The sequence below is a fragment of the Heliangelus exortis genome, chromosome 1 (assembly GCF_036169615.1).
Source record: "Heliangelus exortis chromosome 1, bHelExo1.hap1, whole genome shotgun sequence".
NCBI classification, from domain to species: Eukaryota; Metazoa; Chordata; class Aves; order Apodiformes; family Trochilidae; genus Heliangelus; species Heliangelus exortis.
In genome coordinates, this window is record NC_092422.1 from 182964679 (window position 1) to 182992316 (window position 27638).

At 39.8% G+C, this 27638-nt stretch overlaps 1 protein-coding gene across 2 annotated transcripts; it reads right to left on the minus strand.

The window, feature by feature from the left end:
* Positions 1-1972: 1972 nt before the first annotated feature.
* ERGIC2 (ERGIC and golgi 2) lies at positions 1973-27502 on the minus strand. Of its 2 annotated transcripts, none has more exons than XM_071733903.1 (14): positions 27463-27502; positions 22283-22428; positions 19271-19379; positions 17684-17730; positions 16978-17048; positions 15430-15470; positions 14639-14740; positions 13375-13470; positions 11731-11786; positions 10715-10813; positions 9265-9362; positions 5711-5873; positions 4407-4486; positions 1973-3670 (listed from the first exon to the last, which is right to left on the minus strand). In XM_071733903.1, the coding sequence occupies exons 2-14, from the start codon at positions 22386-22388 to the stop codon at positions 3605-3607; spliced, it is 1134 nt and encodes a 377-aa protein (XP_071590004.1). In that variant the 5' UTR covers positions 22389-22428; positions 27463-27502; the 3' UTR covers positions 1973-3604. The 2 variants fall into 2 exon arrangements, with proteins under 2 accessions (XP_071590004.1, XP_071590003.1); XM_071733902.1 differs by lacking the exon at positions 27463-27502 and adding an exon at positions 24535-24725.
* Between the last annotated feature and the right edge of the window lie 136 nt (positions 27503-27638).

Genomic DNA, 27638 nt, shown 5'->3' on the forward strand with positions numbered 1-27638 from the left:
AGGCATGGATGGGCAGAAGGTGGACAGATCTACAATGCCAAACCTTTGCCAGGGCACTGAAGGCAGCAGGCAGAGGCACTTAAGGCTTCTTGAAGCACTACTAGACATTAACTGTAAGTACAGGCAAGAATATTTTCTCTAAAAACATACCCCTGCCATGGCCAAATACTGGATATGAATTGCATTAACCTAGTGCTGGTAGAAAGAAAAAAAAGAGAAAAGAGTGTTTTTACAATGCAACTAAGCACCAGTTGCCTAAGTGCTGTGTATAACAGGTACATATATTCCAACACCCCACTTTCCGGAGTGTCTTTTAAAAACAGATGGAGATTTTTGCAAGTATCCCCAAATAAGCTCTTCCCATTTCCCATTTTCCAGAAAAATGTGCAGCATTGGATTACCTCTGGAAAAACAGAGAAAAGGGAGTTTTAATATCATCAGTGCCACCAGAGATGTAAATAAAGTGATTGCACCCCTGCTGCTTCAATGTTACTGCATCAATGACAGGTACAGAACATCCTTTAGTACCAAAACTTCTCACAGAGAACGAGATCACGAAGTGAGGAGGCAAAAGCTGTGTCCCTGCCCTTGGTTTTGTCTGTACAGTTAATCACAGTCACATTTATACCAAATATGTATCTGCCTCTGACTGTTCCTAAGCAACTACACCATCTGCTCAGCACTCAGTTTGTCAGATCAGTCCCTGAAAAGCTTAGAAGGATCTTGGGGCCGGGCAAGGCAGAGGAGGGAGAGTCCTTGTCCATCTCCAGACAGAACCAACTCCACCAGCACATCTCCCAGTCCCACCATGGGCCACCCCAAGGACACAAACCCAGGGCAGAGCCAGCAGCTGCTGAGAAAGGCTGCGTGCTGCACCCAGTGCAGGTCCCCACAGGGAGGCTTTTAAGATGAAAAGCACTTAATTTTCTTTCGAATTAGACACCAAGTTCTAGGATGAGCATTTCAGGGAAGAACAGCCTGGGTTTGCTTTTTTAAAGCAAGTCTGCTGCATTGGTTAACCCAAACCCTGTCCTGCTACAGACACATGCATTTCTTCCTCACCTCCCTGCAAGCAAGAGCCCCAAAACGTGTGCTAGAGAAGCTGGAAAAATCAAGAGCCTGAAGGAGGGAAATTTACATTCATATCTATATGAAAACCTTCTTTCCTGACTCAGAAAATGGTATTTTTCATCCACTATCCTCCCTTCAGAAAACGTAAATTACACCCACATCAGGGTTTCTATTTCCCTCGGGACATATATTCCTTTCATTTTTCTACACTATACTCACTTTTTGCCCACAACATAAACAAAAATGTGAAAAAAGTCACTGCAGTATCACTCTGACACTCCTGCACATGTTGGTTAATCTAAGGATGTGGTGTGGTACAAGGGTAAGTGGTATTACCTGTAACAACCAAACCCTCTGTGAAGGGAAAGCAAACAGCTCACCTGATCCCATATTAACTCCTCAGTGCAGCATCTGCCTCCAGGAAGTCAATCCCAAATTTTCTTCCACTAGCAAGCAGCCATCCCATCAGCTTTGGTCTAGATAGAACAACATGAGTACACCACACGAGGATTTAAGACACACCAAGCCTCTTGGCTCTTTTATGTGAGACTAGAAAAAACCATTGAAGTTCTGGTACAGAAAGTCAGCTGAGATCAGCACCTCCCAGCAGCACAATTTGTTCTAGGAAGTGAAGAAACAAGTGTCAGGACAAAGCCCAAAGGAGTCCAAGCAGAAGTAGAGAAGAAAGTTGAGAGGGAAATGCCAAAGAGTAACGGGAGCAAAAAACTTGCAGCTTTTGACTTTCCTGCTCACCGAGGACAAAAGTTTCTCAAGTTACTGGAGTTTCAATCAGTGTCAAAAAACCCACACAAGAGGACACCCCAACCCCAGCTGTCACTCCCAAGGACCTGGCTCCTTTGAACTTTTGTCTTTCTCAACAGTCAAACTGAAAAAAGGTCTCTCTCATTTCCCACATTTTATTTACCATTTCATGTATTTTCTTAATTAGTAAGCCCTTTGCATAGCAAATTAGCTGCATTATTTACACTGTGCTCACCACCAAGATCCAAGTGTCCTGTAAAGTACATTAACAGAAGTCAGCAAAATCTGACAATGCCACAGACTTTTTTATTTTTCATAGTTAGTCCTCTCAATCATAATATCCATTCCATGTTGAGTAAGGCCAGGGTCAGCATCACCTCCTAATATATTATTAAATCCATCTTGCTATGAAGGAATCATATCATTAATTATCACCCTGGTGGAGCAGCTGTTGAACCACAGGTGTATGGCAGTAATTCAGCAGTAAGAGGATGTTTAGTTTCTCAAAGCACCATCTACATTAACAACATTCATTCTCAGTAGCATATTTACAATATTGCTATCTTCATTTATATTACAAAAACCTTCATGTACAATAAGGATTAATTCTGCAGCTCCCTTCTCATGATCTGTCAGATGATGAGAGATAATTCAGATTCCTTGAAGTCACCTGCCATCTGAAGATTAATTCTGCAGCTCCCTGCCTGGGCTAGCAGACCTCCCACCAACCCCAAATTCCACCTTTCTGCAGTACTTAGCTGAAACAAAGCAAAGCAGCTTCTTGCTTTTTCCTCCCCATCTCCAGGATTTATATACCATGGCTTACATACTAGCAGCAGCAAGGGTACAACAAAGGTTTCATCAAAGCAATTCCTTTACCAAAGAAGAGGTATACAGAGATATCCTGATTTTTTTTTTTTTTTTTTTTTTTTGCTAGGGAGCCTTGCCTTTTATCAAAAGTACGGTCAAATGCACTATGTAAAAGGCTTCCTATTCCAAGTCAAAAATCTGTGTACACTGGAGCCCATCCTCAGAGTCCTTGGGCACTTCCACAGCAACACCAGCAGTTACATTCTCACTGTTGCCAAAGCAGTTGCGTGAAAAGCACTGAGGAACTCCTCTGCTCCTCATTGTTTCTTCCACTAAGGAGTGGTGGGACTAGAGAAAGGCAGCAGCTATGACCAGCATTATGGACTCCACCTTACTCCCCAGGTTCTCTCTCATCTCCCCCTTCAGGATTTTCTAGGATTGCTCCCCACCTGTAAGAATTGCATCTTAGTCCTCAGCTTCACCACTACAAAAGAATAAGAAAACACAAACCCCAATTTGTACACCCAAGAGGAACCCCAGCAATATTACTGTCCCTCTTTGCCTGATGCCCAGCCCTTCCACACATCCCATTTGTACCCTTTTCCCCCCAGAGGCTGTGAGCCTTCCCAGGCACAGAACTGAGATCACCAAGGTGCTTCAATGGCAGTCATCACAAAGATGTTCAGCTCGACCATGAGTACTGTACTGGCAGCAATGCTCCTTTAATCTCCACAAGATGGTTCTCCTCAATGGTCTCACAACCTCCTATGACTCCATGTGCACACAGAAAAAAAGTTACACAAGTTGTTTTGTTGATTGGTCTGTCATTTGTTGTTTTTTTTTTGTAAAGGCTTCATTTTTTGCTGCCCATCAGCACTGTCTCAGCATATTGCACAACATTTTCTTTATTATAAAAAAGTGTCTTCTGTATCAGGTAGGAAGAAAGAAAATTCTCAGGTGGCTAATGGGTACTGTTGTCTGTAATTAGAGGTAAGTGGTTGCTTGAGTGGCCATCAGGAAGTGAGACCTAATTAAACAAAAACAGTGTTACTAATGGCCTGTCCAGAAAGAGAATCTCCCTCCTTCCCCCCAAAACACACACTTCTTGATTCTTGGGCATTTCTTGTATACCTTTTGCCTGGTCTCTCAGCCAAAAACTATACAAGTCTGCTGGCCTTCTCTCCTCATCCCCCACTCACATAACCTTGCCAGCTGGGAAACCTCAACAAAATTTAAGAGAAAGGCAGAAGCCTGAAAAGCTACCTACAGGCTTAAGTGGTAAAACCAGAAGAAAAATAAAATAAAGTAGTTGCTGGAGGAGAAATCTTACTGATGCCCAGTGAAGGAAAAAGTAAGTGAACTCTTCAGCTCTTTCACACTGGCAGTAACCTGCAGGCTAATCAGTAGAAACGGGCACACAGTGTCTCTCCTTCAGTCATCAGGCCAAGCAGAAGAGTATACGAGGGAGGGAGACTAAGTAGGGCTGGGAAAACATGTACATTTTGTAGCAATATGAAAACAAAAAGAAGATAGTAAAGACAATGGAGGGAATTCATTAATTCAGCTTCTTAGAAAGCACTTGGCCTTCTCACGTTAGGTTTTCCAACTGTTTTTAAGAGCTGTTGAATCTCTACTTGTGTATGTCAAGGGGAGGGTTAATTGCAAGGACTGTAAATTCTGCTGGGACTGAGTTCCAAAGTTCTCCTTATCATCCATCCTCAGGATGATAAGTACTTAAGTATTTTATACTTAGCTTTTCTTACCGATGTGGATCTGTACGAGTTCAGTCTGAAACGGCAAAAAATAATTTCTGCTACAAATCTTCCAAAGCCATGTAAAATTCCTGCAATGTCCAACAAGATTTAAATTGTCACAAGTTGTAGTATTTATGGAAGTATTGTAAGAAAACTATACAATATAGTGCAGTAAACCTGTATGCAAAATACTGAGCAATTAACATAAAAAAGGAAATATCAGGGTCAGAGGGGATTCTGGCATTCTGAAACACATAATAAAAGCAAACCCAAGACTTAACCAAGCAAATGTTAATTCCCTCTGCCCCGACTTTCATGGGTGAAAATACATTCTGTGGGACAGAAATACCTATTTGAAAGACAGCTCTTAGTTCAAGTTCTCTTTACTATGCTCTCATCAAGTGAAAGCCAAGAAAACAAATAAATTCTAACCAAGATGTTCTATTACATCTTGAGCAACAAGTGAATCATGCCTTTTCACCTTAGTTTTTTTCTTTGAAGGTCAAATCCTCTGGTACATTGACAAGTTAAAACAAGAAAAATCCTCCCAGCTACCTCAGATAGAAATTTTATCTCAACTTTTGGGCACTGACTTAGCACCAGAACCCAACTATTAGAAACAGACACAGAATATCAGAAGTCACTGTGTGTATCTCTTTCTCCCTCCCTAATGGCATAATGGTTTTAAGCTGAAAAAGGGTAGATTTTGATAGGGTATTAGGAAGAAATTCTTTACTGTAAGGGTGGTGAGAGACTGGCACAGGTTGCTTGTGGAGGTTGTATATGCCCCCTTCCCTGGAAGTGTTCAAGGCCAGGCTGGATGGGGCTTGGGGCAACCTGGTCCAGTGGGAGGGGTCCCTGCCCATGTAGGGCAGTTGAAACTAGATGATCTTTAAGGTCCTTTCAAACCCAAACAATTCTTTGATTCCGTTATATATATATATTGCCTTGGTCCTCCATAAATAAATAAAACTATGCTACAGCTACCACAAATGAAACAACAGGCCCTCAGAACACTAGAAATAGCATATTGGACCACCAAAAATTAGCAGCTTTCATTAAACATCTGAATGTACACAAATGAACACTTTGCCTTAAACCTGCTGGAGGCTCAGGACTACCCTGTAATTTATCTATAACATAATCACTATGACAAAAAAAAAAAATCTAATAGGACTTAAGAGCAAAAGCACTGATAGTTAAAAATAGTAGTAAAAAAATCTAATAGCAAAAAAACAGTAAAAATAGTAAAAAAAAAAAAAAAAAAGTAAAAAAATCTAATAGGACTTAAGAGCAAAAGCACTGATAGTTACCTGTAGTTGAAAAAATTCCACCAATAATGCCACAGAGCCTCACTAGGAACTGCCAAAAAGGCATGTGTTCTTCTGTCACTGTCACCATAAGTGAACTGATATCGTATTTCATGAATATTCCTGACACCCCATGGCTGCCAGCTGCATGATTAATTACTCTTTCCTTAAAAAAAAAAAAAAAAAAAAAAAGAGAGAAACAAAAGTTAGTCACGTCTTACTAGTCACAAGGAAAGCAATCTTACCAGATTTGGTGATAAAGAACTACTTAATCAGTAATCAACAGACAGCTGGGGAACATCTAGATACCTTCTAAAAAGTCAAACATCACCAAGTAACTTCTTTTCCTGGTCAGTGGTCTTCTGTGCTGCAGATCAGTGTTCACTATCACACCCTGGTACTTTTTGCTTACATGGTGCTTTAAACAAGAATGGTTTTAACCAGGTTACTGTTGGTACTTACCTGGGTAAGAGGCACAGTCCAGCCTGTGAACTCCACTGAGTACAAAACTATGATACAGTGCTCCAGCACTTCCTACTTTATGCACTACCATTAATCACTGAAGTCAGGATGAGACCTTTAGGAGACATTTAAGTTGCTGAACAGCCTTAGCAATGGCAGCCTTCCCAGAGGGTGTCTATAAATCTACATATTGCGTCTAATACTCATTAGGCTTCATCCCCCTTTCTGCCTTGGAGCTCATCTCCAGATTTACATGCCACAGATAATGTAATTGGTGTCTCTTAAAAGCATAAGGCAAGACCCTAGATTTTAGCATAAGAGAAATTTAGAAGATTAAGTTAAATTAGACCAACACCATTTTTTTCCTCAGTGCATATGTGGCACATATGTCGTAATCTATTAATTTGACAAAAAAACTAAAAAGGAAAAAGATCAAGATTTCAAAGTTTCTGGGGTCTGTAAATGGAATACCAGTACCAAGCCTCTTCTCAAAAATTTTGTCAGTTGGGAGATTTCAGACAATGGCCACACAGCAAGGAATGCACTTTGATAAAAATAATAACTGATTTGCCATTACTACTCTAAACAGATCAGATGCCTCGGTCCTAATCAAAGAACTTCTACAGTTTCTTCTCATTTTCCCCAATTCTTAAACCAAAAGACCCAAAGAAGGGAGTGTGGCTCTTACAGATCTCTACTTTTTAAAAAGGGTTTCAGGAGAAAAAAACCTCAATATAATCTTTAGTTTCTTTCAAAACTTTGCTATCATTTTGTTGTTCAGGAAAGCCTTTGATAAATGCACTGCCAGGTAAATGTGGCTGAAAATATCCAGGGGCAGCAGAAAAGAATATAATTGACTGAAGGCAAACTCAGCTATCTTTAGGCTATTAAGAGTAGAGAAGAAAGACAAGCAAGACTCAACAGAAAAGCATTATATTACAGCTTGATTTCACCTGCAGATTTAACACTATGCTCAAAACCAAGGCAGAATACAGTACAAAATAAAAAGCAGAATGTAATTTTGGAAATTACAGACTAAGAAACTTCTCCAGTCAGCCAAGGTTGACATAAACCCTACTGTTTCTTTTTGCTACCAAAGTAAAAATTATGCCAAAATAATTTTATTTAAGTTTAATTTAAGTTTATTTAAGTTTAATTTATGTTGCAGAAACTGCAACAGTTAAAAAACAAACAAACAAACAAAACCCCACCACCCCAAACCAGTATAGAATGCTTTCTATATTTCAGGAGTTTGATGACACTCAGTATTAGAGGATGGATGAGCAAGTGTAGTAAGAAGGCAGAGAAGACTGGAGGTAGTTGAGTTTGGTGCCATTGGCAAGGCACCAAAAAATGTTTTTAATTGATTTTCCTCTATTATTTCCCTAATACTTACTGACCCTCTTGAGGTCAAATGATGAAGAAAGAACAAAGTCAAACAGAAGCACAGAACTCCACCCTTGAAAGATATATATTCTTTTCATACAAACCATTTGGTCAGCTTTAGACCAACTGCAAAGCAAAAAGACTACTGCATATACTGGTTGCCAAAACCTGCTGAAAATAACTACTCTTGCAGCAAATACTTTAGATACCAATGAAACCTTGCTAGAATTAAATCTTTACAAGATACATACTGTATCTCAAACATCAGCAACAGTGGAGATGATGCTGCCCATACCTTTCAAACTCTGCTTCCCTGTCTGTTCACCACTGGCAATCAAACCTCCCCATAATCCCTTTTTATCCATGGTCAGGCTATAGAGACAGCAAGAGAAAGCAAGTTTACTTCCACTACTCACAAGCTTTTCTCCTTAACAGTCTGTGACTGTTTGCAACTTTCTTAAAAAAAGGAGTAAAACAAGCAGCTGACTGATATCCAGAAATTTGAGGAGTGCCTTAGTTGTTGCAGAGACTGAGCAGAGAAAACATGAAGCAGATTGCCAGGCCAGCAGGAGATAGGAGTACTTTGCATTATATATTAATTTCCTCTCTTTGCCCCAGCTTTGATGATTTTTAGAGTGAACCTTTCCCTTCAGCAGTTTGCATGTCTCAAGGTGAACACCAAGACACCACTTCTATCCTACTTCCCCTAGCTATGTATTTTTCAGAAGCACAGCAGGGAACTGTGAGGAAAGAAGATTTTTCTCCCTTAGAGAACACTACAAACTGTATTACAGTGTGCCACCATCCTAATCTCTGAGCTTCCTTTCAGGCCAAGGCTTTCTTCTTACCTCTTGCTTTATCTGTAGTTTTTAATTAACCTTTTCACTAAGACTTTCTAATTTGGCTTTTGAATGAAAGATCAAAACAGAGTTCAGTTTCTGGAAATAAGACACGTAACTGGTACAACCCAAGGTCTTTTTCTGATTTACAGCAGCCTTGAAAATTAATAACTTACGATTTGCTCATGTACTATGCTGCAACAACTATTTTCTTTATAGATTCAGAATTAAAAGCCTCTCCAAGCCCAGAAGGGGAAGCTCTCTGGCCTGGAGACTATATGAAGTTGATGGTTTAGCCAACTTTTTAGCCTTCACCAAAGGCTGAACAAGAAAGCTGAGAGACAGAGATGTTTTCTGCACATTTAAGTTTTTCTACACAAACGACCTTTGTTTCTATTTTTAACAGTCTCCATAACTGAGTTCATGACATTCAAGTGAGCTACATTTTTTTTGTTTGCTTCCCACAGGAATAAAAAGCTAAAGGTGGATTAAGTATTTGTAAAACCACACACAAGGTTACAGACCTATAGCTTACAGGATTCTGCCTGCACCACCACCGGATGCCACTATTAGCATCCCATGAAGTGGCAATGAGCAGACATCTATTTTTAATTCTAGTGTCAGACTCCAGATCAACAGATGGAAAACACTAACACAAGAAGTTAGCAGGTGCCACCAAACATATATATTTTACCATCAGTATTACACTATTTACAGATAATTCTAGGTACTTGGAGAGTTCTACAAGGACTCTCTTCAAGCTAGAGTTTCCAAAACAACAGTACAACTAAGTCTCTGCTCTCACAATTGAGCTTCTAATAAAAACAATTTTTGCTAGGTATTTCTCTGCATTGCTTTTCTCTTACTTACCCTTTCTGTCACTGAGAATTGATGAGTTTCTGCTGAAATTTTATACGTGTGGAGTTTGGTTGGCACAACTGTGATAAAGTACTGGAACATCTGGTTGTCTAGAAGAAAACAAATCTCACTATTAAATTGAATAAAAGACCATCTGAGACATTTATAAAGAAATCAAAGAAATAATACTTCAAACAGTTAATCAGCTGAGCCATTTACACTTGGGACACTTTTCATGGAGTCTCACCACTGCCAAGACTACTTTAGCACCATCAGCAGGAACACAGTCACTTTCCATGGCCAAGGCCTATGTCATATTTGTACTCATATAAACTTACATTTTACCCATATAATGAAAAGATTCACTAAGGTCAGGCCACTCAGCACTTCAAATGAAATGCACAGAGCGTGTTTTCTAGGGCACTTGAACTGAACGAGTTTCACATGGTCACAATACACACATCTTTACAGTGGTTTGAGTAGATTTTAGCCACTGAATTGTGGCTGGAAGCCCTCCTAAACAGGTTACAGTTTCTTTTGATTAGACTTCTGGAGGATTCCTCTAAAGCAATTAGTAAGTTTATGTATCTATGATTGCTCTTCGTGCAAGAAAACACTGATAGACTGAGGCAGCTGCTTCAAGTACCCTACACCATTCTGGCTGGAACAGTAACAAACCGACCAACTTTGAGGCAACAGCAGCTTTAAAAGGTTCTGGGAATCACTCTCATGGAGAATGGAAGTCCAAGGATGAGGTGTAGACAGCTCTGTTAAGTGGGTTACTATATTCTTTTGGTGACACATAAGGAAACAAAGGGATATACAAACCATTCCTGTAGCAGCCTCACAAAATACACCCTGAAAGTGACAAACTAAACACAGAAACAGAATCAAAGACTCTTTATGCTATTTTTTTTCAATGCATAGCAGACTTATTTTACCCCATTGTAAGAAAAACTAGACCTGTGAATCTCCTCTGTAGCACAGAGAACTGCTGCAGAGTTCTTTGAGATTTGTTCAGATATATCCCAGTATCAACCTAACACAAATCTGGAAGAAACTCCTTATCAGCTTCACCGAAACAGAAAAGTAGAGTGATACGAAGATGAAAAAGAAATGGTCCATTTGAGATACCACATAGATAAAAGAATGGTGCATTGCTTGCTACCAAATTCAGCAGGACACACTATTTGTAAAACAACATTCATGAAACATAGTAATGTTTTAGAACATATAATCATATTAGAATTATAGAATGTCAGGTTGGAAAGGACCTCAGGGATCATCTGGTCCAACCCTTCTAATACTATCATTTATATGAGATGGCTCAGCACCCTGTCAAGCTGAGACTTACAAATTTCCAAAGTGGGGGAATACACCACTTCCCCTGGGAAACTATTCCAACGTCTGACTGCCCTCACTAGACAAATACAGAAAACAATATGCTTTTTTTAATACTTACGATCTGATGCTATTTTTTCTGTTCCATCCAAAGGATTAATAATTCCTGGAATAAGCTCTCCAAATGACAAATGGTCTATTCTGTGAGAGAAGTTATAGGCTGAAAGACAAAAAAGAAGAATGAAACATCATCTTTAAATGATGAGATTCCATACTCTTCTCAGGCACAGAGATCAATCCACTTCTCACGCTGGAAAATATATGAGTATTTCAAAGACTAATGTGCATTTCATTGGATCTGTGCCTATGATTATATCAATACATCCACATATTGGTTTCCAACAAAACTCAAATCCAAAATACTTAACAAAGAAATTCAGTTTCTCTAGAAAAGTGCTGCTAAGCCAAATTATAACTACCAAAACCAGTCCTGGAGCTGAAGAAAGTTAAAACTTCATGACAAGAAATTTCTAGTTGGCCAAATACTTAAGTTATTCTACAGTTCAAGTTCTTGTATGCAATGGTATTAAGAAGACTAAAGCTTCACAAATTAAATGCCTGAGTTTGCAAAGGTATTTAAGCTCTGTAACATTGTACACTTCTGCTTGCATAAACTAATGGATAGATATTTAGAAGTTTAACCAGCACCACGTTCATTTTTCACAGTAGGTCACCATTGCCTCACATTTCCACAAGTACAGCAGCAACACACATTTAATACCTAGACTCATAACCCAAAACCAAAATTTCTAAGGACAAAAGTCAATTAACTTTTAAAAAAGAAACATTTGAGGAAACAGGCAGTTTAGACTTTGTGTGGCACCTGTGTTACAACAAAGAACATCTGAGATTCCTGTGTAGAAGCAACCTAAAGATAATATTAATAGTGGTAAACATATGAAATTAAGTCCCTGGTGTTTTGTAACATTACAAACAATGTTATTCTTTTTCTTCTTCAATGCAATTACCCAGCTAGAATATCTTTACAACAGCAACCTATGCTTAACATATGAATTAGGAGACAACAGACCAAAAGAAATGATACTCATTTGTAGGGACAGAACACAAAGAACTTACACTCATGGCTTACAAGGGCTGCCAAGTGTGCATGGCCTCGGGGGTGTGGTATTGCCCTAAAGAAAGCAAAATAGGCTTTATGAAAAATATATTTAATGAATCCACACAAAGGACAATTTTCTAACCAGGACTACATAAAAGATTACCTCTCACCCTCTATTATATAACTACTTTATATATATGTATAAAATATGTGCATATAGATAACAGATATATTTAAATATATTTTTATATATGTTTTACAAATGTACATATATAAAAATAGTGTGTATCCACATTAAAAAACATTACATTTTTATTACTGTTGAGCACAGATGGCCTGAATGACAAGGTACAGGAACACCAGACTGCTTAAAATCCCCTTACACAAAATCAGTGTTTTGCATTTTTAGAAATGTCAAACACACATTGAGTAAGTAATCTACTAGGAGAGCCACCAAGGCCTACCACATGAAAAGCTGCAGAACTGCTCAAGTGACTAAAGAAAACTCTATCATACTTATTCTATGACTAAGCAAATTAACTACACTCTGTATTTGCTCCCTTACTAAACAAGTTAACTTCAGGTCTAGACACTGGTTCCTAGACCTGCAAAGCAAGTACAACACAGGGGGTGGTAACAGTGCAGAGGGGAGAAAAAAGTGCAAATCTGTCTGGCAAGTAAAGCAGTCTCTTCCACACTTCATCCCTATCAGTCCATCCAATAATACAGGAAACTTTCCCTGTTTAGCTCAAGTCTTTACCAAACACAGGTAAGTTTTTGACACACAGAAGGTGGAAAAAGACAATGAGATCAGTGAGATCAGTCAAGATAGGACTACAGTAAATAACCAGGCAATAAGGTACAAAGGTGGCCAGTGTTAAGAACCATTTAAATATACCCACAAGATGAGAAAGAGCAACTTAGCAGAAGTGCAAATAAAACAATGAGCCAAAGGAAGCAAAGGAAAGCAAAACATTATTCAGGGTCACAGAACTAGAAGCAAGAAGAGGAAAGTGATTGCAGTACAGATGAAAGGCTGAAATGATCAGCTCTGAAAAGGGCTTAAAAATTTGGACACCTAGGGACAAATCAGAGACATGGTACAAGATCAGACAGAAGTGACATTTGGAGAAATACCCACACAAAAACAGCAGCTGGGATTACATGTGGGTAAATTAAAGAGTAGAGGTTGCATGGTATAAGGTGGCAAGACAAGTGAGGATAGCAGAGCTGGAGAGGACAGAAAAAAGCAAACAAAAGTTCACTACACTTCATCCATATTAGTGACCTGTGTACTAACAGAATGGGGAAGTTCAGACAAGCCCAAAGAATGAAGGCAAGTACAAGCAGTCCACTCCACATCATACAGGTAGAGAGGTTTCATCCTCAAGAGGTTTCATCCTGTGGGACACTGGAATTCAAAATCACTACATTGCACTGCATTGTTTTAGTAACTGATGAAGAAATTTGTTTTTAACTGTGCAATAAAAGACACTGCACGGAAAACAGTACCAAGCACGTGTACAGGAAGGTTTATTAGAAAAAAAGTTATTAACTCAAAAGTATAAAGGCATCTACCCACACCTACATGCATGCACTATATATAATGTAGGTGTCAGTGCTTTTTTTTTTTTTATTTTCAGGAATGGAACAGAACATACTTGCCCACAGTTATGTGAAAGTTCCCTGCTACTTTATTGACATAGAGATGACCATGAATTCTGCATGCATCTGGAGACTGTAATGAGTTATCTTCCCTGTTTAAACAAAAACATAAAGAGTACTTGAGTATATTCACTGTCTAACAGAAATAACAGCAGTACAGTTAGATTTCTTTTTCCTAGATTAAAGACATAGCATTATAATCTATCTCTCCTGCTTACCGTGTTCTTCTGGAATTACAGCAGGATTGGTGGAAGGGAGGGAAATTAATAAAGGTTAGTCTGATGAAACCAGCAACCTTCTGTTCATACTTGCAATCAGAGATCTGGCATATATAGCTAACTTATGATACTTGAACACCTGATCAGAAAACCTGAGACTGGAAATGTATCTTGCTGTCCTGAAGACTTTTTTTTTTTTTAATTCTACAAAAAATTGTTTGTTGGAAATTTTTTAATGCTACAATGAACAGAACAAAATATATTAGTCACATTAATAACAACACAGCAAGAACAGCTTTCAACATTTATTTTAATTAAACCTTCCTCTTCCCACGTTCACTGGGATGTTCACAACTTGGAACATAGTTCCAACTCTGCTCTTTAAAGGGAGATGAAAAAATTCACAATTTTTTAAACACATCTCATGCATAAATACCATCTCAGAAACTGCACTAACAAGTATCATACCAAAGAAGCACAAAAGACTTAGTGAATCTGAAGACATCAACTAAAAGACTTTTTAGCCCTCTTCAGTCATGTGTTAGGAAGAAAGGATATATCTGGTCCTCAAACATGAAGACAGCATACTGGAAAGTGCATACAGCATTTTTGGTTTCATTTACAGCTTGCTTGTCTGCAGTGTTTTTGTTTTGTTGGTTTATTTTTAAGGGGAAAGAAACTTCAGCTTCCACATGTTTTACTACTGGGGAAAAAATAATAAATAAATCACATAGCATCTAAATTCAGGCACACCAAGCCTTGCATGCTTTAGTCTCAGCATTTTGTGGATAGTTGGAATAAAGTGTAAACAGCAATATTTCTCCAAACATTTAGCAGTGCTATCTTTAGCCAGGGCATTTACTTATGAAACACATTTTTATTCAAAGGTTGGTTCTTTTAAGACCACAAAGTATTAAGTCACATCTAACAGCAGGACTTCCTAAAAAAAATATAAACAATCCTAAACAAATGAAAGTTGAAGACTAATTAAATAGGGTAAGAAAAGGGAGAAATGACAACACAATATCCCAGTGTTTCTTACCGTGGTGGCAGTGCTGTAGAAGCACTTTTAAAAGCACTTTTGAATATCACATCTTGAAGTGAGTGCTCTTCCTGCAGCCTACTCTGAATTAGCTGCAGCATCCTAAAGATTACACAAAGTGTGAAAACACACAACAGTAAACCAAACAATAACTACACAATTAATTACCAGCTTCAGATGCCAATTATAAATTGAAAAGTTCACAAGGCTCATGTCAGTATTAAAATGTTGAAAATTATACTTTGAAAATTATATTTTCTAACAGAGCTTAAAGCTCACAGTAGTGTTACCAGAACAGTGAAACTAGCCAGACACCCAGACTATCAGTGCAGGGATCCCACACATCACCAAGCTATCCCAGTTGAGATGATAAACAATGTGTCAATTCAGTTATATGAAAGACTCAAACTCATTTGTTTTGGCCAGAATGTACCAACTTGATCCTATGGTTCAGCTTTGACAGATACCAAGCTATCTGTGTTACACATCAAACCCCATAATTAACTTGTAATATCAAGCATTTCTTTGGAATCATACTTGAGTGAGTTCATACATCTCAGCTTGCAACTGCATGACCCAATGCCCCAAAGCCAGTTTTTTTCCATTACAGAGGTCTTGAATCATGAGAAAAGTGAAGTAAATAGAACCTTTTCACAGGTTTGCAATCTTAAATCAAAAGCTGGAGCTGTTAGACACAAGACATAGTTCTGTCGTGTGACTCTGGTGTACCTCAAAGCCACTTCTAGTATAAATAATATAAACCACAGGCACACATCTCAGTGCTAATTTACCTTTGCCATTCTTTTTGCTGTGGGCTGAGATCAAATACTACCTGAAACAAAAATAACACGTAATAAAACATGCAGGAAGCACTGAAGTCCCAGCCATGAATGTCAAAAGAGAAGGGAAGGGGTAGGGAGTTATAATCAATTTCACACTTGGTAGCACATACTGGAGTTTAAGAAAGGACTTCACACTTCAAATAATACATTTAGTGTTCAAGTATGGAACTTTGTCTTTCCCCTCCCTAAATTATTCACTTGCTTGCATTTATAACTTCATCATTTTCTCATAAAGCTCTCGTAATTTGAGTCAGCTATCTCTGCCCTTCCAGATTTTGACTAACAGGGGAGAGAAGAAGAGTGGCAATTTATTCTAAGTGATGTAAGTGACAAGCATGGTTTTTGATGTAAACAGCTATGAAACAAGCAGAGGAGAAAGAAAGACAAGGTTCCAGGTGCAGATTGTTTATTTCTAGGGTCATCCCACACTGAGCACTTAGGACAAGCTAGCTGACCTCCTGTACCTCAGTCAGCACAAGAGGATCACCAGTAACATCTACGTGGCAAATTCAAATCTATGTATTGTTACCACTGATGTACTCCAGACAGTAAATTCAATTGTAATTAATTCTCAAACCTACCCAGAGCTAAGACCAGAAAAGATCAAGTATCGGAAGTTTGCTCTAAGATTATAATTACTGGGGCAACTGCTACTATGTAGCACTTGCAGCAGCATAGAGATGACTGTCCAGATAAAAAGAGGAAAAGTTCCAAGAACAAATACACAAAAACAAGCTCCTTCCCCTTCCCAAATGCACCTTTCCATTCAACCATATCCTCCTGCTCACACATGAGTAAGAATTTGGAAAAAACTGTTATAATTTGGAACATGGTTCAGTTTCTAGAAAATATAAGAATTGCAGTAGGTACTTATGTTCTCAGTGTTCTGTAAAAGATAAACTACTTTCAAACAGCATAATTAATTCAAAGCTCACTGTATTATTAAAGCAAAACTACTTCATGAGCACAGGCTCAAACAGTACCAGAGCCTTCAGTTCACAATAAAGAAATTAAAAGGACACCAACCCAATTTATGACCTTTAATGCCATTCCACATTATAAGGGTGCCATGGTGATTTCTACTATTTTTTAGAATCAGAGTATTCTTCTAGTTAAAAACTAGTAACATGAATTCTCTTTTCATGAGCATAGTGATAGTTTTCCTTTCATATCACATACTGCTAGCATTTATCCCTAGATTTTGCACATGTGAAAATAACTAGCTGTAGAAATCACTGGTTTGTTAAGAAACACTGATCTGGGAGGTTGCTGCATTTGCAGAGACTGAACACACAGAAAACCCAATGCTAGCCTTTTTCCCTAGCAGATTGCTGGGATAAGCATTGCAGACCTCACTCAAGGATCATACAATACTTGGGGAGGTTCTGTGCAGCTCAGCTGTGGGGAAAAAAAATATAAGAAAGCAAGCCAGCCCAGTGCTTTGGATAAAAACAGAACAACCTCATTTTTAAATAAAATTGTTGAGAATCAACTTACTGGTTCATAGATTAGCCCATCTGCAGAGGAGACCATTGTTTCTGCTAAATCCAGAACATCAGCCCCCACATCTATTTTAAACAGAGAGAAAAAAATTAAGAGTCTTACAGATTATGAGAAACAGACCAAAAAAAAACCACAAAAAGCTTCAAGCTGAAATACAGGTTCACAGTTCATTGGTAAATCCATGTTGAAACAAAAACAAATCTGTCAGGATGCAGATTACTGGGAGCTACAGGGAAACCACAGAATCCGGCTTTTCAACCTATCATATCAGAGAATCATCAACTGATGCACAGTGAACAGAAACAAACAAAAGAAACAAATTAAAGTTGTGCTACATTCCTGATGCTGAGTTGTGTCTTACAGTGAGCTTTCAGAATATTCCAGCCAAAGACTGGAACAACTACTTTTACTTTTTTTTTTTTTTTTTTTCTGAGAGAAAGCAAAGTTCTGCAAGATGTGAATGAGATGGCACAAATCTCTTCACATCTCCTACCAATTCTTTCAGTGAGTCATATGCCATCAAAACTACTACACACCATCAAGATCAGAAGAAAACTTATTGTTAGATTATTCTGAACAATACCCAACTATATTGCAAGCAAATGCATACTCTCAAGAGCTTTTAAAATGTTTCAAAACATCTGAAATGGAATTTCAGTTTGTAATGGAATTACAATTCCATTTGTAATGGAATACTTACACTGACACCTCATGGCAACTGTAATATCAATATTGATTCTTAACTTACTGCAAAGAAAAAAAAAAGGCAAAAAACTAGTAAGTAACACTGAGAGAAAGTATAAAAAGTTACATTACTAAAATTCTCAGACTACTTTCAGGAACACAGTCAAATAACAAAATTTACACCAATAAATATAAACTTACTGTGTTTAAAATTTGGGTGGGCAAAATGTACTTTTAATTATTAAACCACTGATGCCCCCTAGTAACGTAAGAGATAAAAGCATCTGAATTCCCTGTTGAATTTTACAATGAAACTCCTAACAGATTTTTTTTTAAATATTACTGGACTAAGACAGACTAAGAGTTTGTCAGACTCCTACCAAGAACATATAGTTTCAATACTGTACAAATTTTTTTCCCACACAACTAGAATAGGGCAATGAACTACACAGAATGCAGTGGACCAAGACAATGTAGGAATTATAAATCTAAAACTAAGTAAATATTTGAGCACCTTCCTCCTGTTTTGTTCTTAAGACAAGCCACTGTATTTGCAGTCCTAACTAGAATTCCCCAGGACACTGATATTCAGGGTAAGGCTCCAAAGATGCTAAAACCAGTTCCCAGAAAATGCTGCCATGTCAAAAGGAATGTTGGTTTTGCTAGCACTACTTCTGGAAAAAATCTTTTCTCAAAAATACTCCTAAATTATTATACCATACAAAGCATTTTGCTAAGAACTTTACCCTGAATGTTTACACAATAAGGGAAGGTGAAACATAGCTGTTTCCATCATGGAAAACAAACAAACAAAACAAAATGTGAAACTCCCATCTGTCTGAATGGGTTTACTCTAACATGAGTTTTTGATGCATTTCCCTTGAATTTCTGTTTTGTTTTGTTTTTTCATTACAGAAATCTTGGCTATTTCTGAGGTACAAGACATCCAATTAATATACATAACTTTAGCTTGTTACCACAGCAACAGTCAAACACCTTCTAAAGTTATTTCAGTCCCAGACACATGACATTTAAAAGTGTTCAGCAAACAGAGTCTCCATTAGCTTCATATGGACCCATGACCACCTGAGGAAGAAAGGCTAACACAGCCAGACAAGCACATCAAACCAACAGCAAACATATCTTCAGCTCATCTTGGAGGCCATAACAGGAGACAAGATGAGTAGTGATCTCTAGACTACATAGTGAGTGCTTAAGGTTCACCTCCAGCAGCAGAAAGTATAATGTAAATATACTAATTGTGTAAGCCAGAGTAAGCATCATGAGAGTCTGGTGGGTTTACATACCTGATGTGGAGTTACATATTACAATGTCCTCCAAATTGTTAGCAAATAATTTGGCAGGGACCTCCAGCAACAAAGGTACATGATTTTGACTCCTTCATTGCTGAAATCTCAATTCCTCTTTTTCACAGATTGCAGAAAATAGAACTTGCCCCAAACCATTCAACAGAACAAAAATCAAGTCCTTTTGCTATTTCATTTTCATTTCAAACATTGCTTGAAAATCACTTGAACATTTAAAATTTATTGTGTTGAAATGCAGACAAATTTTTAAAGGCATTATAACAAATAAAATTTACCTGGTAAAATCCTTGTCTACTTCATACTCATATTTCATCCATGTGTCCCGATACACCATGAACTCCATGATGGTCAGGAAAGCTATCGTTGTAAACGCTATCAGAGAAACTGAGTGGTCAAAAGACAAGAAAAAAAAAGTTGACATTGTAAGAAATAATATTCAGAAACATCATCAGAATGAAATTCTAACTTCCCAGAATCTAAGCATTACCTGTACAATGCCGTATATTATATATATGATTATATATATTCTATATATACAATGCCATACATTTATATCTCTCTGATATATAAATCCATAACCTATTCTCAGAATAATGTTTTCATATCTACTTTATTTGCTTTTACATAGGAGGGAAAAGGAACAAGTCCTACCTTTGCATCAGGAAAGAACTTTTTGCATTAAGTACAGTGATACACTAGAATGATGGCAAAGTTGTGTAATCCCTATATGGAAGACCTAAGAACAGACTAGATCCTACAAAACGCCCACAGTTCACTGTCACTGTCTGGGCAAACTCATTCCTAAACTGAAACATAAAAGAAAGAGAAGGTGCACCTTGAAGTCCCTCCCCTTATATTTTATTATCATCAGCATTATTTTTATTATTTTAATATCTAGTTTTAGATCCAAGACACTAGCAGACAAGAGAAATAGCATGCATTACATGCACTATCCAGTTAGAAAGAAGTGCCCCAATATTCCTTGTGTACAATTGCACAGTCAGGGCTCCCACTACAATATTTCAAAGGATTCTCCCTTTGGCAGTAAGCAACACATACCTCTGCATTCTATAGACAGCTAAATAAGTGAAGACTGGTTTGAAATCAGTTTTAGAAAGAAAACTTATTGGTATATGTGCCTCACTTATCTCCAAAATCAGCCTATTCATCACATTGCAAGGTTGCTCAATGTAAAGGGAAGATCATCCTGCTGCTCATAGTCAGGAACGTAGTAACAGATGCACAGAAGCACTGCTATGCCCCTTACATCAAATCATGGATTTTGTAAAGTTGAAAAAAAACTTCAGTAATGGAGCACAGTAGTGATTTGTAGAGGTTACTGACAGAATATATTTTTCACATGCATTCTGTGGAGCATTTCTATGGAGTCTGTGAAGGGCAACTTAAGCAAAAACAAGCCCCTGGTTGACAGGCTTTGATTCCTACACAGTGGCCTTGGGGCCCAGTGGTGGCAGCCAGGACATCAACACACAGCCCTACAGGATCAGGAAACAACCACTGGCTACAGCAGGGAACGTTGCCTTCACCAGCAACATTTCTAATTCTAGCTTTCAGCTGAAACTATGTAACTATCATGTATATGAAAATCTTCCTGTCAGCACATACTGTAAAAGCAAATCCACAGATCAGTTATTCTGGCTATCAATGTCCTTTTGAAGCCCAGTAAGCCAGACTCACCCTAGCTATGCAAAAGGAAAACTGGAGCCGTAATCTCTATCCAAACACAAAGAAAGAAAAAAGAGCTGTAGGTGCTTTCTGAGGTCTTTGTGGATCTGAACATGAAAATAAAGTCTTGCAGAACTTCCAAAGTTCTTTCTTGCAGTTTTCTTTTCTGAAGGCTCTCTCATCCTCATAGATGAGGTCTCAGCCCATTTCAGACACCACTGTGTCTTTTGCAACAGGTTTTAAGGCACCGAAACTCTTAGAATTGAGTCTTGGTAAGTTCTGCATCCCTATCACACCAGAAAGTAAGCCTGGCACTTTAACCCTGATTAAAAATAGAAATACTATATTAACATTTTATCACAGCATAGAATAAAACAACGCTATATTGTCATTTATAAGGTTACTGGGATAAACCAAAGAATGCTAAAGTAACTTCTGCTCTTGATCAATCCTTAAGACATCCTTCACCAAAATGAGGCTCTCCTGAATGATGGTGCTATCTACAAATTATGAATTTTCAATAGTTTATTGTTTTTCTAAGAATTACAACATAAAAACAACTCACTTGCTTTCTCAGTAAATGGGACGAACATTAACAAAGAGTTATTTAATCAGCTCTCAGAAATTATTTTGTTTACAATATTCATTAAACTATTAACATTGCCATTTAGGAAACGTAGCAAAGTAATACAGATCCATGTGATATCTATTTCTAAACAAGTGGCACAATGACTTCAAAGTCTGATCTGTGGGTTGCATTTTCTTCTTCTGTTTTTTATTCAAGTGAGTCTCAGACATAAACACGCAAGAGAAGATTTTTGTTCTTTGTTTCAAACTGACTCAAATCAATTCCAACATTACCACACATGGAGTCACTATTTCCAGATCAGGCCCAACTAACCCAGCCCAACTCAGAGGTAGAATATTCTATTCAGATACAAATAGAAGAGATAATTCTTATAGCTACAGCTTTTTGAGAAAAGCTCAAGTGACTAATAAGGACAGTATAAGCACATGCTCTGGAGTAAAATATTAACTTATTCACAGGGCTTTCCTTACTCTTAAAATCAACTACACTTTCAAGACAAAAAGCTTTAGAAAGCTGCTCTTCATCCTGATGTTTAACTGAGCCAGCTCTTACACAACCCTGGAGAATGTTTTTCCTCTTTTACAAAAGCACCGAGCTGAACTCAACTTGCATTTCAGCTCATTCTGACAGTCTCACCCAGAAACCTGACAGAAAAAGGGGCTTAGTGAGACAACAAATGTGAAAGTTTTATTACAGCTTTGCATAGTGCACTTCCAGTTGTAATTGGTTAGCAGTTTATAGTGAACCTTTACACTGGTTTGAGTCTCACCAATTTTACAAAAAAATCTCCCTTGAGATGAGCAATGAATGCATCTCTTTGGGTAAGATCCTATGTGTTTCGTTGAGGAAGATGAGCTCTGTCAGTCCACAAAAGAAATGAAGAAACCAATTGTGGCTTCTTTCAAAGGAACACAGACATTTGCCTTCTTCCTAATGAAGTTTTTGTTCCCAGAGCATTCTAGACAGAGCTAGCAGCCAACATGAATCATGTCAGTGTCTCAGCAAGGCCTACCTGTGCCTCCACTCGCTGAAGTCTCCACATAGCTTTCAGGAATCTTTGGGAAGGCATCCAATTCTTTCATCAAATTCAAGGTCTTCTTCCGATTCAGTCGCCTCATCTTCAGCAGAATCCTCTACCTCCTCCTTCATATATTCCCTCTGATTTGAAAATAAATTGTTGTGATTAAAAAACACAGGCAATATTGCTCAAAACAACTGGCTGCAATTATAAAGCAATAATAAGGCAATTAAAATATCAGACATATGTTTTGAAGAAACACATGCTAGCCAACTGGATGGCCACTCTTGCTTCAAGAAAACAGCCAAAATTGGTCTGGACACTGCTGCTTACACTCCAGCCACATCCAGTGAATTCACCATTTAATTATTATGACTAATTTCTTTCTTGATTAAATTCTTACTGGTATTGGATATATTGAATTTTAAATTAAAAAAAAAACCCTAAAACACTCAGTCCTGAAGTAAGCTTGCTAAACAGACCTGACAATGCATGGAAGTCACTGATTTAGCAGGGAATACCTAATAGGCTGCATAAACTCAGGAGGATGCCAAACCGATCTGGTCTCCTATATTCAGCCAATGTGGTTACATGCTATATACTAAGGGGGGGGGGAAGGGGGAAAAAGTGCATTTCACATTTTCACAGATGTAGAAATTCAGGGTCATAATAAAAATAATATTTTTTTGCTCTATAAAAACACCATCTCCCCCAAAGAAATTAAATATTAAATCATAGCTTCATCCTTCAGAATCGTTTTGTCCATGTCATTATCTCTACTCTGTTTAGAGTATTGATACATTATGCAGCAGGATGCTGACAGAAGCACTTGCCCAGGAAACATGCCTTCAGCTGCTTCCAAATCATGTAAATACACTCACAACCTACCTGGTCATGCCAATATGCTGCATGTTTTAACAAGTTGGCACTGCTGTTTTCCTTATGAGGAAATGCTGCACTTTGCCCAGAATTTCTGAAGCTACAGAAACCATTGTGCATTAACTGCATTCTCAGCATTCATCATATTATCATTCCCTGCCTAAAGACACCAAAGGCAGGCAACCTAACCTACAATGCCAACATATGAGATGGTTATCATTATCATGTAGAAAAATCTTTTAACTCATTCCCCCTGTTTCAAAAGCACATCAAGTGTTCAGCATGTCCCAGTGAAATTACTCAAGCTACTGCCTGCTCTGACCCTCTCCTGGGTGCTCAGCACACTTTGTACTGTGTGATAAAAAAGCCATAGGCCTTACTAGAAATGGAAGTTCACACGTGCAGAATAATGATGCATGCCTGCAATTCCCCCACTACACAAAATTGCTTCAGCCTTAGTGAGAAGATACAGACTGCACTTGGTGGGTGCATCAATCAAACCACCCTGCAGAAGCCAACAGAATGATACTACCTGTGTTGCACAGGAGTCAAAAAATACACAGTTAAAGTGGGCAGAGAAGACAGGTGCTGGAACAGAATTTTGGTTATACAACAAAGGCAACACCAGACGGGGCAGCACTAAAGTTTAACTGGCACCACTTCATTTTTCCCATGTCTTCCCTGCTCTGACAAGTGTAGGAGCACATCATAAAGAGATACAAGACAAACTCAGAGAATTCGAGGGCACTCTGCTATGAAACTTTCCAAATTACTCTGCATCGATGAGTGTGCAGATTTTTCTAACCTTGCCAGAAGTATTCAATTTGCTCATTCGTTTCTTTAGTCCCACATATGCAGACTCACTTTCCCTCACCTAGACGGACATCAGGTACCTTTCCGCATATCCATCTCAACACATCCCTCAAAAGAAACACCAAGTATACAACTTCGAAACGAACCCAAAGGAGTCGGGCAGGTTCCGCTTAAGCTGAAACTTGGAAGCGAAGCTGTTACCGCTGCGCCTCTTTAATACCCGCACCCCTGGAGCGGCCCCCCCCAGCCTGAACCCCCTCCCGCCTGCCGCGCACCCACCGCCGGCGGGCTGGCCGGCTCCCGCGCGGCTGCCCACGCCGAGGGAGGCCGCGGGAGGCAGCCGTCAGCTCCGAGCCCACACGCCTGTGCGGGCCGCGGGCACTCCGGGACTCCGCCGCCGCCGCACTGAGGCGAGCGCAGGCCCGCAGCCAGGCACCGCGCTGCCGCGGGACGGCACAGGCCGCACAGGGCAGCTGCGGGTCGGGACGGGTGGGTTCAGGACAGGACACGACAGGACAGGCCGCACCGACCGCCTCGCCCCCACCCTCCCTTACCTCTTGTTTCTCTCGCCGTTACCCAGCGCCGCGGGCGAGGCCGGAGTGGGGATGGGAGCCGCAACGCTCTGCTCGGCGCCCGCCCCGCTCAGCATGGCAGCGCGCGTGGCCCGGGGCGGGCTGGCTCCACACCGACGCCCGGCGGGCGGCACAGGCCGGCGGCAGCCGCAGAGCTCCGCCCGCCCCGCCTGCGCATGCTCTCCGCCCCACGGGCCTGCGCCGACACGGAGCAGCGGGGATCGGCAGAGGGCGGCTGATGCCTCCTGGAGGCTCAGCTAAGGGACCTAGCGAGAGGGAAGGAGCCGGCAAAATAACCTAACGGGGAAACAACGGGCATGTAGCTCCCGTGTGGCTCGGAGGGAGCGGCGGCTGCCGCCGTAACGCGAGTGCGGCGCGCCGGGGCCCTGTCTGCCCGCCGCGGTTGGAGAGCAGAGGTGGGAACGGCCCGGGGGCTGAGCCCTTCCAGCCCGTTGTAAGTTGCACAGCCCATGTGAAAGAGGGGCTGCAACTCCACTATGCTCTGCAGGGCTCCATGGGCGGGCGGATCGGGATCCCGGGAACTGGAGCTTCCTGCAGCCACAGGTCCGCAGCAGTAATAGAGAGATGGAACGTGTTTAGGCGGAACACAGAGGGGAAGACGGGTATCGACAAGACCTTGAGAAGCTGCGAGTTATTGAGCAATTGTTTAAATTGTTCAAATATCTTCAAAAGAAAAGTCGAAAAGCACTATAGCCTGGCAGGCAGTGATAATGCTGTTGTGCACACTATGAATATAAAAGCAGGCAGTGCTTGAAAAGAGGCAGCGTCTTGTAGGTTAACTGAGAGGAAAATCTTTTAGGGCAGTGGTCTATACTAGTAGGGAAAGAAATTTTAAACTCAGAAGCCCTGAGCTCAAGACCTGGAGTGAAGAAAGTAAGAAGATTTATTTATGCTGAAAATTTGTTCTTTTCCCTTGTGTTGGTGGAGCTAATGGCCACTGCTTCCCACCACAAACATAACGCCTTAGTACAGAATTGTTAGCTATTATCTCCAGATTTTTTTCTTTATAATTGCAGCAATTCATTCTCTGTGCCAGTGTCCCTTGTACTTTGGTATCAGTGCTGCTACTAAAAATTACTTACAAACTCAGTTATTAGGGCGTTACATTATGCTACAGCTACCATGCCTGCAAGCTCAGAAGTTGCTAAGCCAACCTAGACATCTTCTTACAGCCAAAAGGTGAGCTCTCCAATACCTTTTGAGAAGTACTAACATCTTAGGTGACATCAAAATGATCATTCAAGAAAAAGCATTTCACGTAAGATCTCTGTTTAAATTAAAGACATACCAAACATATATATTCATAGATAAGAGACTGAAGAGAGAAACTGTATTTTTTGAAATGAAGCTAGCAAATAAAACCCACTCTGCAGAAACAAAGGAAGCAATGAGTTTCACAGTATTAATAGATTTGCTCTCTTCAATGGTATGAGGACAAGGTACACCAATGGCAAAAGAATCTCAGCATGCCAAAGTGTACCCATTTAAAGAAAACAACTGAGAACAGTACTACACAAGATAAATACACAAACCAAAAGCATGTTTATCTGTACATTTGTTCCCTCATCTTAGAAATAGCAGACAGCTTTAGCTACAGCAGTTAAAGCTCTTATATTGACGTGCCAGTGTCCATAAAGTATAATCTAGCAGCCAGGGATTTTGCTGGCTAAGCTCTGTTTTCCCTTGAAATGTTCTCAGCATTGAGGTCTGGAAAGAGCAACAGACAGATCTGGTTATTAGCTGTGCATCAGAGATGCTCAACAGATGTTCTCACAGGCTATGAACTAAATCCTATCTGCTCACAGACAAAAATGGTTTTGGTATTAGTGCTCAGCACCTCAATCGAGATGCCTCTTAGAAGAAATGACGCTGGACAAAATTGCAGCTTTGCACAATTGTAGTAATGTTAACTACACATCTCTATAGGACCTTATGAGGGAAAATGTAGTGGTCATTTTTCAGAACTTAAAAAAAATGGAGAAAATTATGTATTGATAATGCTTTGCATTATACCAATACTACGTATATACAACTCTACTGTGCTAAAGCATCATAACAGTGATCATGCTACTTTCACCAAATACCAGACTATTCTGATTCAGACTGTGCCTTTCCTTCTACAACTCTGTGCTTGTTTTCTGCTCTTCTGATGACACCTCAGTGATGGCAGCTGACAAGCATCTACCATCACATTCAGTAGCCTGAAAGGAACCGGGAAGAAGAAACAAATCCAGCTGTCAACTAAAAGCCACACAAGCAAGCCAGGGGGCTGCCCTTCAGCTGCTGCTTTATACAAATTTGTTTCACTACACTATTCTTCAAGATCCCAAAGCACCCTGAGACTTGAGTGCTGTCATCTATGTAAAAATGCAACTACCTCGCCAAGAAAAAACCCGGTGGTTTTTAACACTGGTGATTTCCGAAGTCCTTCGATGTGTGCAGAGAGAGGAAACCACGTAAGAATAGGCTGTAAAGCATATCGATGTCGAGAACAATGAGAGAACACCATAGACCAAACGAGCAGCATATGTAAACACGCAGATTCCCACCCGGGCTTCACCGCGGTGCAGGGTTAAGGTGCTGGAAGCAGTATGCAGGATACACACGTCAAAACTAAAAGCTTGCCTAAAGCATTTCAAGACTGAACCCAAGTCCCCATAATTTACTGCGACTACAGTCACCTGCACAGGTGGTTCACCACGGCTGAAAAGGAGCTTTGAAACTGCTGGCAAGAAAGAGCCAGAGAAGGGCCGTGCAGGTGGAGCGACCGGGGGTCGCTCGCCCTCCGGCTGTGGAAGCCTGGGGCAGCGGGAAGGGGATGAGGGGACAGGGACAGCGCGGGGGGGATGATGCGAGGCAGGGGCCAGAGAGGGAGAGCAGACGCTTTACCGGAATGTGGAGGCGTCGAGCTGGCATTTAGAAAGGAGAAAGAGGAGGAAACACAGGTGCAGAAGAGTAAAGAAGGATATGAAGGGGTGGGAGTGGCTGGAAAGGGGGTGGAGGGGCAGAGAATCAGTCTTGGGGGCTGAGCGTTAAGGGCCGGGGTTGTGTGGGTAGATAGGTGT

Excerpts from the sequence above, each read along its gene's own strand:
- ERGIC2 (XM_071733903.1), bottom strand. The coding sequence starts at position 22,388 with ATGAGGCGACTGAATCGGAAGAAGACCTTGAATTTGATGAAAGAATTG. Across the intron at positions 19,380-22,282 it reads TTCAGCGAGTGGAGGCACAG|TTTCTCTGATAGCGTTTACA; the intron begins GTAGGCCTTGCT and ends TTGACCACTCAG. Across the intron at positions 15,471-16,977 it reads ATGGGCTAATCTATGAACCA|GTAGTATTTGATCTCAGCCC; the intron begins GTAAGTTGATTC and ends TTTTTGTTTCAG.